This window comes from Pollicipes pollicipes, unplaced genomic scaffold, assembly GCF_011947565.3.
Source record: "Pollicipes pollicipes isolate AB1234 unplaced genomic scaffold, Ppol_2.1 Scaffold_6686;HRSCAF=7923_pilon_pilon_pilon, whole genome shotgun sequence".
NCBI lineage: Eukaryota > Metazoa > Arthropoda > Thecostraca > Pollicipedomorpha > Pollicipedidae > Pollicipes > Pollicipes pollicipes.
In genome coordinates this window covers 29870057-29883752 of record NW_023596921.1, presented here as the reverse complement: position 1 = coordinate 29883752, position 13696 = coordinate 29870057, and the positions used below count along the sequence as shown (strand labels likewise).

General features: G+C 51.8%; 1 protein-coding gene across 1 annotated transcript; it reads left to right on the top strand.

Annotated features, from left to right (window-relative positions):
• Positions 1-6228: 6228 nt before the first annotated feature.
• On the top strand, positions 6229-8109 carry LOC119108163 (zinc finger CCHC domain-containing protein 10-like). The gene is made up of 2 exons (XM_037231742.1): positions 6229-6355; positions 7898-8109. Exons 1-2 carry the CDS (start codon positions 6229-6231, stop codon positions 8107-8109), a joined length of 339 nt encoding a protein of 112 aa, XP_037087637.1.
• Positions 8110-13696: the final 5587 nt, after the last annotated feature.

Below are 13696 nucleotides of genomic sequence, written 5' to 3'. Positions count from 1 at the left end.
GCACCATGTGCTTAGTTCTAATAAGTGTGAATCGTACTATCCGGACTCGTGTATGAGGTACGCTGCACCAATAAATGTGTATGTACCGTACCAAAAACGCTAGCGTTGCCTCACTTTTCGGTTCCCGGGCTTGGGCCATTTCTTTAGGATTCCTGGATGTGTTTTGGCTCAACCAACACTGGTGGCGCTTTGCATGTGTTGTCCATTTGGAAATATCAATTCAAGTTTCACAGATTGAAATGATATAGGGGGTAAGAAATGTAATGATAAGGCAAGAGTGTATGTGCATCTCTTGTCGGCGTGCGGTGAAACCGTAAGTTATCAGATATATGGTAAAAATGATCAGAATTATCGTATGTACGAACGTTAAGCACAGTATTAGAAAATTTATGACATGAATGTCGAGAACTGGGATATTTTTCTTGGTTGCCCGAATGTCCATGATTTGATTATTACTTCGCTCTTTTAGCACATCTTATGAATCCTCTGCTGTCTGCATGTTATAAATCGGATTGCTGGTTTGCTGCCTAAATTATGATGTTGTCAGACGGTACATTTTTAAGATGATGAGCAATCTTTGATACCAGCATTGTGAGTAACAATAGCTAGAACCACGATATCAATAATGATGACTGGCCCACTATTATTAATAATATAATGATAATTGGCATGAGGGCCCACTTTCAGAACGAACAGCGACCAAGCTGGGCCCCTGCATCCATCAGGAGCCTACGGTGCCTACCAGAGGGTCCTGTGCTGGCAAGGGGTCCCCAGTCGACCGAGAGCAGTCTTCAACGAGGTCTGAAGACAGGCTCGGGTGCTCACCGAAACTGACCATCAAGAACCTGATTGGATGGCATAAGGGCTCGAAGGGCTGGCTGTAGGTCGCACAAAGGATCACGGCCCGTAGGACCGTGTGAAGCCCCTGACATATTAGAAAAGGGGCCTCTCACATCGTTTGAGGACCCCTGAGACATTGCAACACCAAACGGTTGGCTACGCGTCGTTCTGAACCCTGGGATCCCATTTCCCAAGCAAAGACAAAGCCGGGGCCCACAATTTGCATTAGACTGGGTGTCTGAAATAATATTTGGGTCCTAGTGTCGGTAACGGGTCTACGGTGCCTAACAGTGGGCCATATGTCGGCAAGTGTCCCGCGTCCGTCACGGGCTTTGCTTGAGGAGGCCGAAAAAGGGCCTAATGTCCCCTCGGGATCAAAGACCAAGTGCCCGATTGGAAGGCTGAAGAGGCCATAGGGGGAAAAGGACTACGCGTAGGTCACAATAAGAACACAACCTGTCCGTTGGGTCGTGACCTTCAATGCCAGTCAGAGGGTCGCTGCATCGATTGAGGATCCGTGGGACAGTGCAGGCCTCTCATACTAACGTATGAGCACTCTACCTCAATCTGTGCCAGTCCAGTTCTAAAGTGAATAGAGTGGCCGGATGAGTCCACATTGAAAGGGAAAAGGCATGGGCACACCCCCGGTGCATGTGCTGGGTATTTAACAAATAACAAATATGGCGGTGGAAAAAGTTGCGCATTGTTCGGTTCCCTAATAGCCAGACATCCCGCGCTGTGCGTTTTTCACTGTTGGAGCTTTTGTCATCCTCAGGCCTATTTTCACCGGGACGCAATTTTTTATTTTACATTAAGCACCGGGACGCGAGCATTCTCATCTGATTTTCGGCGGATGAAATCGTCTGCCCAGCACCGAACTAACCGTCCTCGGGGATCGCTCGCCCACTGCGCCAGTTGTGCCAGCTCCCGTGGAACACTCGGAACTTGCAGCCCGTCCAGACCGAGGATGTGTTCGGCCAGCGGCAACTCAGCCACTCAACTTAGCAACTCAGCCAGCATCGACTGGCCAAGGGTCGATGGAGGGATTTTATGTCACCAATACTGCTGCACTACGCTCCATCTGCCGGAAGACCTATACATTCGCCCAGCATATTATGAACATTCCCCTGCCTTCAAACAGCACGCTATCAAGGTGGATGCGTGGCTTCCAGGTTCCAGCTCGATGCTGGCACCATCCATGCGGCACTCCGGGTGCTGAAACCGGCGGTGGTGACCATGGACCCGCTGGAGTGCATCTGATCCTGCTTCCACATTAGCGAGATAACATTGCACAGTCGACAGTCTTATAACTTGAGCCTACTGACAGACGAGGAATATCGTGGTTAATTGATCCACTGCATTCATTATAAACAGCCGAAAGGTTATGGACGTGGGTTGTGATGCACACTTATGCTGCATTTCGTTAATGCTCGAGCAAGTCTTATCCGGTATTTGCCAGGCAAAGGTGGAGCAAACCAGCGGTACCTTTTGCAATATGAAACTAACAACCGTCAAGGCCAAGCTCTGGTGAATGATTAGGCCTCAGTGTGCACTGACTTGACTGTCCCCGTTAGATGGGGCCGCGAGAATGTGCCTGGCCGGCTCCGGGTCCGGAGCCCCTGCCGTAGAGCTTGGGGTACCTTACAAACTGCTATACCCGACGGCTTCTCAAAGATGTTCAGCCAGGAAGGTGGGAAATGCGCCCGCACTCCCTCCGGTACACCGTCATGGGCTACATCGATGCTACCATTGTGTTCTGTCGAGTGATCTGCCAAACCGAAGCCCAATCAAAATGCCAACTGGGGCTCAGAAGTTCCATGGATTCGCTTTGGGGTAGGTACCCCGCAGGGGTGGCAGCTGTGATACACAAAATAAACTGATAATCCGAGGGTGCAGTCTTGAGTCCATCTGGCGTCTCCAAAGTCATAGATAAGTCCTCACGTTAAGCACTTCTTTGGCGTAAAACCCACTGGATCGTCCCGAAAAGCTCCCTTTCTGGGTCCTATACTACCCGCCTTGCTTCTTGCAATGCCTTCAAAATGGTGCATAGCTGTCAAGTTTTTTCATTCATTCATATTGACTTTGACCTTACGAATCATTCCATCCACCAAACGTGTTATAATGCGCGCGATCTCCCATGGCCACTACGACGCGCGCGGCCCATCTCAGCGTTAAAGGAGTGTTCCTGGTGACGTCAAATAGGGATCTTACTGAGAAGTGCGTTGTCGTGACGGTTTCACCTGTTTGTATCGCCCAGGGTGTAAGTCTGGGCGTACATAGGCCGTTTCACAACACACCATTCACGGACACACACAACACGACCCATTTCAGCAGCATAATTTCGTGTCCTTTATATGGCCTTTCACTGGTATAAGCTTTTGGTCTCACGCAAGCTGAGGAACTTAATTTTGAAGGTGGTGATCCCAGGATTTTTCCAAATGGATGTCTTTGAAATGAACTCGTGTTGCACGCAATATTGTACATTGGTTTGAGCCTTGTTATCGCTTGGGTATTTTTACGTTTTCTTTAATTGTCCTCATGTAACTACTGGCCAATGTGTGAAACCCCATGTTCTGCTGTGGAAACAATGGGACATTTGCAGGCTAATGACATGTAGCATGCTTGTGAGGTACCCTGAAAATATGTAAATGTGTTTGAACCCAGCGATCTTTTGTCAATGTGTTGTGCCAGTCCTCCATATTTTCTGAAGCCCTCATCTGATAATAGCTGTTATGGTATGATGCTTGAAACATTACAGTCAGTATGTTTCTGGCTGCACTGTGAATAAAGGTATATATATATATATATATATATATATATACATACACATGTGTATTTACACATGCACATTTGTTTGTTGGTACATATGCAAATAAAACATGCTAGTTTAATGCTTGTTTTGCAGGTGAAGGGGAGCTGATTTCATATTTGTTTGACTTAAAGAGGGCAAAAATGCCAATGGGAGCTGGAGGATTTCTCAGCAAACGAGGGGTAGGTATGCAAGTTATGCAAGATATTCGAGTTATTGCATGGAATCTTTGATGTAAAATTTTGCACTCATATAGTTTCTTTCCTTCAATATCCCCTGGTCTTTGCAACCTGTTTAAAGTGTGCTAGCATTTTATTGGTGGTCATTGTGCTTGAAAACTTTGCTTACAGTGACTGCAAAGTGGACACCCATGGTGAAGTCCCAAGAGTATCATTCAATGGACAATGTGCTGATCACCTAGTTTTTGCTGTTTTTTGCTAGGTTGGTTGTAGAGCACAGAGGTCCTGTAATGATGTTTACTGGAGGACTTGTGTGAGCTCGGATGGTGAAGTTGTGTGACCCCAGTTTCTGAAACTGGGTGGTGCCACTCTGTGCAGGGTGCATTGCCCCGTGTTGCATGACACTGGGGTGTTCCAACTTTTGTGCTGCATTTGGTGCAACAACATACCAGGAAGGTGATCATGAATGAGAGCATGAACACACTAGCCATGGGTCTCCAGCACGGCTCAGGCCGGTGGAATATCTGGAATGTATTGTGTCTTCTTGTGCATATATCTTTCCTGAGTGAATGTGGTGTAAGTGCTGTTTGCACAAGGGCAGGTCCACACACAGCAGTGGTAATGCGACTGGAGGAAGATTGTGTCATAGTGCAATGTTCAGTGCTCTCTCAACTCGGTTGTGAACACCCTCATGCCAATTAAACTATGGTATAGTTTACAACAGGCTGTTGATGCACCTGTTATTGAACAAGTTCACTGGATTTTGTGGACCTTGTGACCAGTTTTACAACATGTGATCTATGCCAGAAACTCATCCTGTCTAAGACCGCATGGCTGGTTCAGACCAGGTCGTTTGATATCAATTAATCAAGCGATATTGTGTCGCCACAGTATTTCACACTGAAAATATCCTAGTCAAAAATGATAAAATGATGCAGCCTTCACTGTCATCTTGTTTGGCACTACTGTTGGTAATTTCGTGTCACCTAGAAGCTCCCATCGAAGTCTGTGATCAAGTGATCGGTATTCCTTGAGTCTTGCTGTCGTGACTCATGGCATGCTGCCCTTCACGCCATCTGCGTGAACAGCGTATGGGAGTATCGGATGTTGACTCCTGTACTTTTGTATCGCGCTGTGCTGTGCTGTACGCAGGCTGGCGGAAGGTTTGCAGACTTGTGCATATGTCACGCCTAGGTTTTTTCCCATTGACTCACTGTTCGACTACCCTTGTCAACGGAATGAATGTCCCGGCGCGCGTCATTCTGGCCTCAAGCAAATCCGCGCCTGTTGCCGATGTCAGCGGAGGCTCAGCCTGTCGTGCCCCGGCTCTGCCCAATGACGCAGACAATGACGTGCTGCAGGCGCCCCGCCCGGCACCCACGCGATCCGCGTTCCCGGAGCACAGGCGCCACTCTTGATTAGTCGCCGCTGGCCGGCTAAGGCCGGCGAGCCGCGGCGCCGGCGCTGGGAGGGCAGGCCGGATCGGGAAGGCCCGCTCGCGGCGTCGGCGTCTCAGCGTGTCGAGCCGGGGTCCGGTACCCCGTGGCGTACCACGTTCGGGGACTTGTTTCGGGGGCTTTGTTGAGCTGGGCCGCCTTTGCGCACTGAACATGAATGTGGCTGTATAGTTCGCTGCAACTGCATTTAATTTGGTTTGTTGACGACCTGCATACATGCCTAGGTGCGGGGTAACAGTGATGTTTTCGATGTGGCCGCCAATCGTAACTCTTAATCTTTAGGGTGTTCGGTGTTCAGGTGTGCCATCTAACACCTTGCTGCCCTGGGCATGACTATAAGACTATTGGCGGGGCGATGCCTTTAGACTGGACTGAACATGATCAGTGTTTTAATGTCATGGTTACGATGCCCATGTTACTGAGGCTGTTGGATCTAAATCTTGGGAGCGTAACGCAGCGCATGACACCGATGGACGATGGCGTTCGTCTGTCAGTAACGGGAGACGCTTCTCAGTGTCCTGCCTAACGCATTATTCGGAGAACCAGTTTAGTAGATCTTGATAGAAAGGAAGTAGCGGGCACTGATTGCTGATGGGGGGGGGGAGGTGGGGGGGGGGGGGGGAAGTAACCAGCTCTGATTGGTTTTTGACTTCCGAACCATATTTGTTCTGTGTGCTTGTACCAACGTACCACTGCCGCCCAAAGCAGGCTTAAATGTACACAGGCCATGCTATTCTGGACACTCTACTGTGGTGGTTTTGCATCCACAGCCGGTTGTGTCGCTTCCCGCTGCACTGGTACAGGATCTGCTCGCTACGCCGCTGGGCAGCGGGCTTCGGTCAGGGTCGTTGTCGGTGCGCCAACAAGAGGTCGCTCAGGCACGCCTGGTCCGCCATTTCAGGCCGCCGTCGGCGGAGGGCGTGGCTTGCCCAGAAGTGTCTGAATGTGGGGTCACTGGACGTACGAGTGCACAGGCAAACGCAAGTACGTGCACCGAAGCTCCAGAACGCAGCAGCTCAAGAAGAAGCTCAAAGAGAATGAAGGAAAAGACCAAGTCCGAGAAGATGTAAGTACGCGTTGGTGGTTATACGGCACGCTGTCCTTTCGTATTTTCTATTACGTCGCGCAATACTTATGTGCTTGGTGGTAGTGGGGCCGACATACGTTCACGACCGTGAAAGCGCATAAAAGGGCCTGCAGTCGAACGTGCACGTTACTAGCCAATGCCGAAGCGGCCCCCGTCTTAGCGAGCGTATACAGGGCGTATTTCACAGTCACATTTACTTCACGAAACCAATCATTTCATTGCTTGTGCATAGTGCCTTCCGCTGCGTGAGTCACTCGATCAGTAGGGACGCACCAGACTGCCAACTTTCGCCATAATGACTTGGATTGGCCATCCGCCAGTGTTTCCACCCCAATATTCTGCTCCAGGCGACGTATTGTGAATTATTGTCTGTAGGAAAGCACATAATACGTCTCCGGCCCGAAAAGTCGCGGATTTGAATGCAAGCCGCGCCAATTTCATCACGTTGCACGTAATTGGTCAGTAAAAACTTTTGTCAGAAGCTTCATTTAAAGAGAAACGCAACGCCGTGGCAACATCGTGATTTCCCAAGATGTGGCTATTTCAATTTAATGTCTAATGGTTGCAGAGATGCTACCAAAAAACCATTGGGCCGGACGCCCCCGGCGATTTCGTCACGATCGCCATGTATTGTGCAACGGTTTGGCGTGACTCGTGCACGACATTTTTTTGCAAGTAAAACAAGTGCGAAAAATCCTCCAGATCGACCACTATTAGTTTGTTACATCAATAATGCTGTGACCGTTCAGTTTTACAACATTCGATTTCGGCCACCGCGTTACAAACCGTTATGCAATGATAATACAGCTTAAAAGTGTTGCTGTCTGCCACTGCAATATGTAAAACCTTGTAATGGTGACCATGAGAGCTGCAAATATTATTTTGCTGTATCCTTCAGTTGAGGATGGTTGGGTTATATATACATAGTTGAATCAGGTCGTTTCCTTCAGTGGAATATTTCGTCTTGGTCCGAGCCTTCGTTTTGACAGATGGTGCGGGAGAGTAAAACGCCGTAGCGTTTGATCTGCGGCTTTTCCACATAATCCACGTAGAGGCAAGGACTGAAGCAAGCGCTTATCTTTTTTTCTGACATGACGCCTGAGTCCTCGTTGGTGCTGCGGATTTCAGGAGTGAATAAAAAAACAACATATTTTTCTTGTCAACACAACTTTTGGATGGTGGTGGGTGCAGTTGTTGTGCCACGCTTTTTCTCCATGCATTCATTGCAGACAAATCAGCAAACGCTCCTGAAACTTCAATCTAAGTTTGTAGAAGTCTGGTGGGTGTTCGATAGATGGACCCCGGCCATCGGCGGCCTCGAGCCACTCCGGCAGTGTATTGGGCCGCGCGGCTGTCTGATTACCGCGGGCCGCGCGCTGCGCTAATCGCCGGTCGACACCCCGGAGCTGGGGTGGTGCCTGGCCGCTGCATGAGCGTCCTGGTGCAGTGTCGGCGCATGGGTCCCGGCACCCGGGCCTGCTGCCTGTGTCATTGTCGCCGCTAACGCCGGCGGTGTGTGTTTCAGGCAGGCACTGGTGGCGGGCCAAGAAGGCCGGCCACTCCGACACAGACAGCTCCGACTCGTCCGACGACTCTGACTCGGACAGCTCCAGCTCCAGCGGAGACTCCAGCTCATCAGACGACTCGGACAGCTCCAGCTCCAGCTCTAGCTCAAGCAGTTCGAGTGATTCATCCAGCAAGCCGCCGGAGAAGAAGAGGAAAACGAAGAAGAAATGACCGGGTGTCGCCAAGAAGAAAGACAAAACTGAGATTGGTCTTTCCACGCGCCTCGGTTTGAATTGTATTGTTTGTGCTGCTTGGGCATGATGGTACGCTCCTGCGTCTGTCACAATGGAACCAATGTCTCATGTCATTGTAGTGTACCATATCATATGAGGAACCCAGGACGGCTGCTTTCAAGAATAGACCATGCTCGTCTGACTAGGGATATCCGAAAACCTCTCTCCGGAGTGTGACCTTATGCGATCTCTCCCCCTTTCTTTGATACCAATGTTTTTCATCATCCGTTATGGTATCTTTCATCTGGGCACGAGTCGCGTTCGACTGCCGCATCCTCGTTGGCGCGCGGCCGACGTGAGGACTGGCTGCGCGACGGGCTCTGACGTCACCCGCACCGGTGTTCAGCTGGCGAGCGGTGCCCGCGCGCAATCAAGAAGAGGCCGGCTCTAGGCTGAACTATTCAATGATCGCGCTTTAGTTAACTTCGAAGTTTGGGAGATCCTTAGGCGGAGAGGAGACACATGCACTCTAACTCAGTAGAACTGCAACACTGGAACCAAGTTGTGAGCAAAGTTTCCGCGATCAGCAGACAGCTGATTCATGCTTCTGCAGCTGTACCCGGATGGAACAAAATCGTGCAAGCTCTAGAGAAACTCGCAAGCGTCTTCGGTGGGTTGTTCATAAGCCTAGCACGAGATGGCAAAGTGATACAGGTAACAAACACAACGTGAGTGCCAGGTGTCATCCTCTGTTGCTCCACTCCATTCATGCCACCTGAGATACGCCACGGCTGGTGACAGTTGTCGGAACAGAGGTCATGGTGCATTTGTTCGATGTCTTCAGCATTTCGCGTTGCGTTCAGCATGCATTTGCGGTCGCCTACCAAATTTCGTCGTCCAGGGGACTATCGCGATAAAAGCCATGGATTGTGTCCTGGTCCAGATAATGGAGGAATAAACCATTTTCAGCCGTTTTGTCAGCCAAGGCCTTTTTTATTACGGTCAACGCACCCAGTTAATATGTAACAACACGGCTAGAGAGTTGTGATGCAGTCGAGGCCGCGGGACGGACGAGTCTCACCCGAACTTCGATGATGAGTTCGGAGCGGGCCGGCATGGTCTCCGCGCTGTCAAACTACTGTCTGTGGGAGCACTGGTCAGCTCCGCGCGATTCCGCGGGGAGAAGCGCGGTCCCCGCCGCGGCCCGCGCCCATCTGACGGCATCCGCGCGCGTGCTCTCCGGTCGGATGCGATTATCCTGAAACAGTGCATTACGAACGAGTTATGCACTTGCCATTCATGAACATGGGCGATACAGAATGCGCGGATTGCACGCCGTGGCTGGGAGCCGGGCCCACGTATGGACTGCGGGTGCTGCGGCGACACGCCACCAGCGCTCTGACGGGGCAGAGCACCTTCAATGGTATCGGCAGAAGCGGAAGGTCGGCGTGTGCGGTTGGCGGAGTACTGTCTCCCGCAAGACTTGTACTCCTCCATGTCGCAGCGTTTTTAAGAATCGCTTGAGATCTTGGCGGTCTGGCAAATCAAGACTTGTAGCAAAATGCGCGATGTACGCGAATTTACTCCCCACCTAGCATCTGATTCTAGAGGCACCCTTGGCTCCTAGTTGCGGGAAGGAGGACGATCCTAGATATGCCGTGACCCGGGAGCGCTGACATGGCCGGTGCGGTTGTCCGCACTTCGTAAAACGTTGAACTGCGATGCGTTTCGCAATGTCTGGAAATAGAATGCCCTCATTGTCAAATTAGTACGGTAGTAACAGTCCCGAAACGGTCTGTCACTACTATTTCTAGGCTGCCTCGAACAAGACACGATGTGGGCCGAAACCGAAAAAAAGATTGGAAGCGTGCATACATTGAAAGCATGCTGGTATGCAACCTAGTTCAGTGTAAGAATTTCTCACCCTGATATTCGAGCTTTTCTAATATACTTTGATAGGAAGTTCCCTGAACTTGGACCGTCACAAGATAGTTGCTTCCGGCGGCTGACATGACCTGGCCTCACCCTGACCAGACCTGGAGCCAGGAAACTCGAGCGATTCGAGTTGTCAATTAGCGCGCAACCGGTTGTTAATGAACCTCTGCGTAATACAATATCATCAACGACGGACTTGCTAGCTTAAACACATTTCTCAGATCGATCCGCACGTCCTCCGGTGCAGGTGGTAACTACACAAACACTATGTAAATCTACACTCTATACAAACATATATATATATATATATATATATATATATATTTGGCTCGGTGGCTGCGATGTTTGTATTACCTGCATAATAGCAATTGATAAACCTCGCGTCTTTTATCACCGTGTACCACGGCACACAACTTACAAGGCGTCTTGATCTATTGAATGGTCCTGATTTCGCGCAGGTGGAAATGCAAACGAACAAACGTTCAAACTAGACTGGGACCGCTGATCCCGCAAATGGGCAAGCGTTCAGACCAGCTCCGCCGACTGACCGCGACCGCGCCGACTTCGCAGTTTGGACGACGTTCAGGCCACAGCGGAGCACCATCGACTAAGACTGCTCACGTACACGTCCGCGGGACGTCGCGGGTAGTTGCCTGAAGCATCCGCAAGCCTAGCACCAGTCCAGACAAACGATAAACGACAAACGACAAACGACAAACGATCCGACTTCAGCAAGCATGGATGGCGTTGGCCGTAAGTATTGGATGGAGCGAAGGCGTGGTAAAACGGCATATCGTTTGCTGCCTACCGGCCCCCTCTGCACTCCTACCACCAACGCCGCCGTCACCGCCACCCCCACCGCTAACTCAACCCCGACACACCGCCCTATCTCTTCAGAAGCTTCCTCGCCACCGCATCGCGCACTGGTGGCGCTGTCTAACCGGCTCGGGAACGGCGTGCCGCGGCTACATCTTTGTCTCCGCGTGTCCGGACATGACAAGGGTCCAGATCACCGCAGTGGGATGCTCCTGCGGCACGTGAGAGCCGCCGGCGGTCCCGGCGGAGTGCCTTCAGTGCGTCAGCGGACGTCTGTCGCGCCCCGCCACTCCCGACAGAGGCGTGGCCAGGCCGGTGGCGCCGACGGTAATGCCCCTTCGTGCTGCGACCATCTGTCTCGGGCCGTCGGGCCGCTGCAATATTCAGCGGCCGCGGCCACGTTATGGAGCCCCCGGGAGCCGGCGGGACGCCACCGCTCTGACCAGCCAACTGGCCACAGCACGCGGCAGGACGCCCCGCAGGTTGGTGACGTGACCCGAGGGGATCGCAACCGACCTCACGCGTTATTCACTTTTCGCTTGTTGATGGTAAGTACCCATTCAGTACCAAAACATAGACAAACTGCGGGCACAAACTGAACTCGGGGGAAGTTAAACGTGAGACAGCAGTTAGCCATCATGGCTGCGACCGAGTCCACGGTACACCGATTCACCGCCCCCCTCACGCAGCGAGTGGACGCCACGGCACTGACGCGTCGGGAGGCACGGTGCCGTGAACGTCGGCTGACCGCCTATCTGTATGAATCCAGCGCGCCGGTCCTCGCGCACACGTCTGCGAGAACTCTCAGCTTGGCGAGACAAAAACGAAGGGCGCTGAATGCCGGCTTGCATGCCGTCGCCATACTGTTGTCCGAGAAAAGGACAACACTGGTCCTCTGCTGGGTTCCCCTCCCAAATAATTTCAACACGAAAGACGAACAGAGCGTCTACACTTTGACAGAAACAGACGGGGCAGACGGAAACAGACGGAGCAGAACAAAAGCCGTCTGGTCAAGCCGAAAAAGTAATACACTCCTGGAGCCTGCCGCGGCTCCACCCATGCGTGGCATGTGATTTCACAGCTGGCGCTGTCAGTGCTGGTGGACCGGTCGATCCCGAGAGCGCCCCGCACACCGTAGGCCACCGTCAGAGCCGCGGCCCACCGCTAATGGACCTGTCAGCGGACCAGGAAGTGCTCGTATCTCCCTGGACGTGCCACTCCGCGGGGTCATTACTGAGCCCTCGTGCCAAGGTCTGACCTCCGGCTCAATAGTGTGCACAGCGGGGGGGGGGGGGGTTGGGGGGGGGGGGGGGTGAACCAACGGCACTGAAGCCGTCCTCAGCTTGGAAGGGCCCCTTCTGAGCCAGGTCTGGAGCCCCGTTCACGCGTGTCGTGAAGGGGTCAACCCGGCCTGAAAGGAGAGGGAGAAGTGGAATGCTCCGGAAGGAGCAGTGGACAGAGGAGTCACGTCCGGGGCTTTTCCATGCCATGCTCTGAAGGCCCCTGTTGACCAGCAGACGGACCTCTGCTGGCATTCAGAATGAGCCGCCCGCTGGTGGCTTAGAAAGGAGAATGTCACTGGTTGGCCAGCAACAGAACTCACTGTAGGTCCACAAGGAGAACTCGGCTGAGAGAAGCCTCATCTGGTCCGCACGGAGACCCCTGATCATCTCCCAAACGGTCTGTGATGGTGGTCTATAACGGAAACGCTGCGAGACTCTAGAGAGCCCACAGCGCTGCCCGAACAGTGGGCAGGTGAACAAATGTGCTTCACCGATATCCGATCCTTGAAATAAGCCGGCTGGGGGCGTGATGACGACCATGGCCGTGTCGGAGCCTCTGCCAGTGGCGCTGGTCTCCCGAGCCACAGTTTGACGGCAGGATCCGACATCAGATCCTCCTGCATCAGATCCCCAGCATCATCAGATCTCTCAGCATTAGCAGATCCTCCAGCATCCGTCGGCCCGAGTAACATGCGCATGTGTGCTCACTGTTCAACGTCACATGACGTTATGTGTTCGGGTTGCACAGACCTCCTTCTTTCTAGCGAGTCATCTGGTATTATCGTTGAGCTGGGGTGATGTCTATCACTCGCCGCGGTCCGCAGAAGATAGGCGAATAGACATATTGATGTGTTTGTGGTATCTTGGTGGCCCACTTTATGTCTCAGAAGACCTCTGGGGCATCATCCACATACCACTCACACAGGACTAGTGAAAGTCGACGATCCCTGAAGCCTAGCAGCAGTCTAATGTTTCGATTCGTTCTGTTTGTGTGTGTGTGTGTGTGCTTAACTACACTAAGGTCGCTGTCGGTTATGCGTTATTTTGTGACTCACGAACATAGAAGCAAACCTGCCCATCCCACCACAGGCAACGGTAGCGTTTGTTTTCGCAGAGCCTCAAGACACCAAGATAGTCAAACGCGAAGTTCCAGTGTTGCTACTACTTTAAACAAAACAGAATTCCAGCTTGTTGCTTTAAATTCCAGCTCCGGAGTCGCAGAGCCATTTCAGAAGACTGGTCTCTACTTTTCGAACAATATTGGTGCGCTACCGCTCACGTCTATCGACTCACCACTCCATCCGCGCAAGTCATTTGCAGACCATTTTCTCATCTTTTTGTCCATCCATCTATCCATCCATTCTTTTATCTTCCCTTGTTTCTCGCTGCCCTCTCTCTCTCCTTTCCTCCCTTCTCTCCATTGTTTTTTCCGCTCTCCTCTCCTCTGTCCTCTCCTCCCTTCCCCTCTGTCGACTCCCCCTTCGCCACATTCAAAAGTTGCTGAAGTTGCAGTAAAGTTCCAGCGCAATGTCTTACGACTAAAAATGAGAT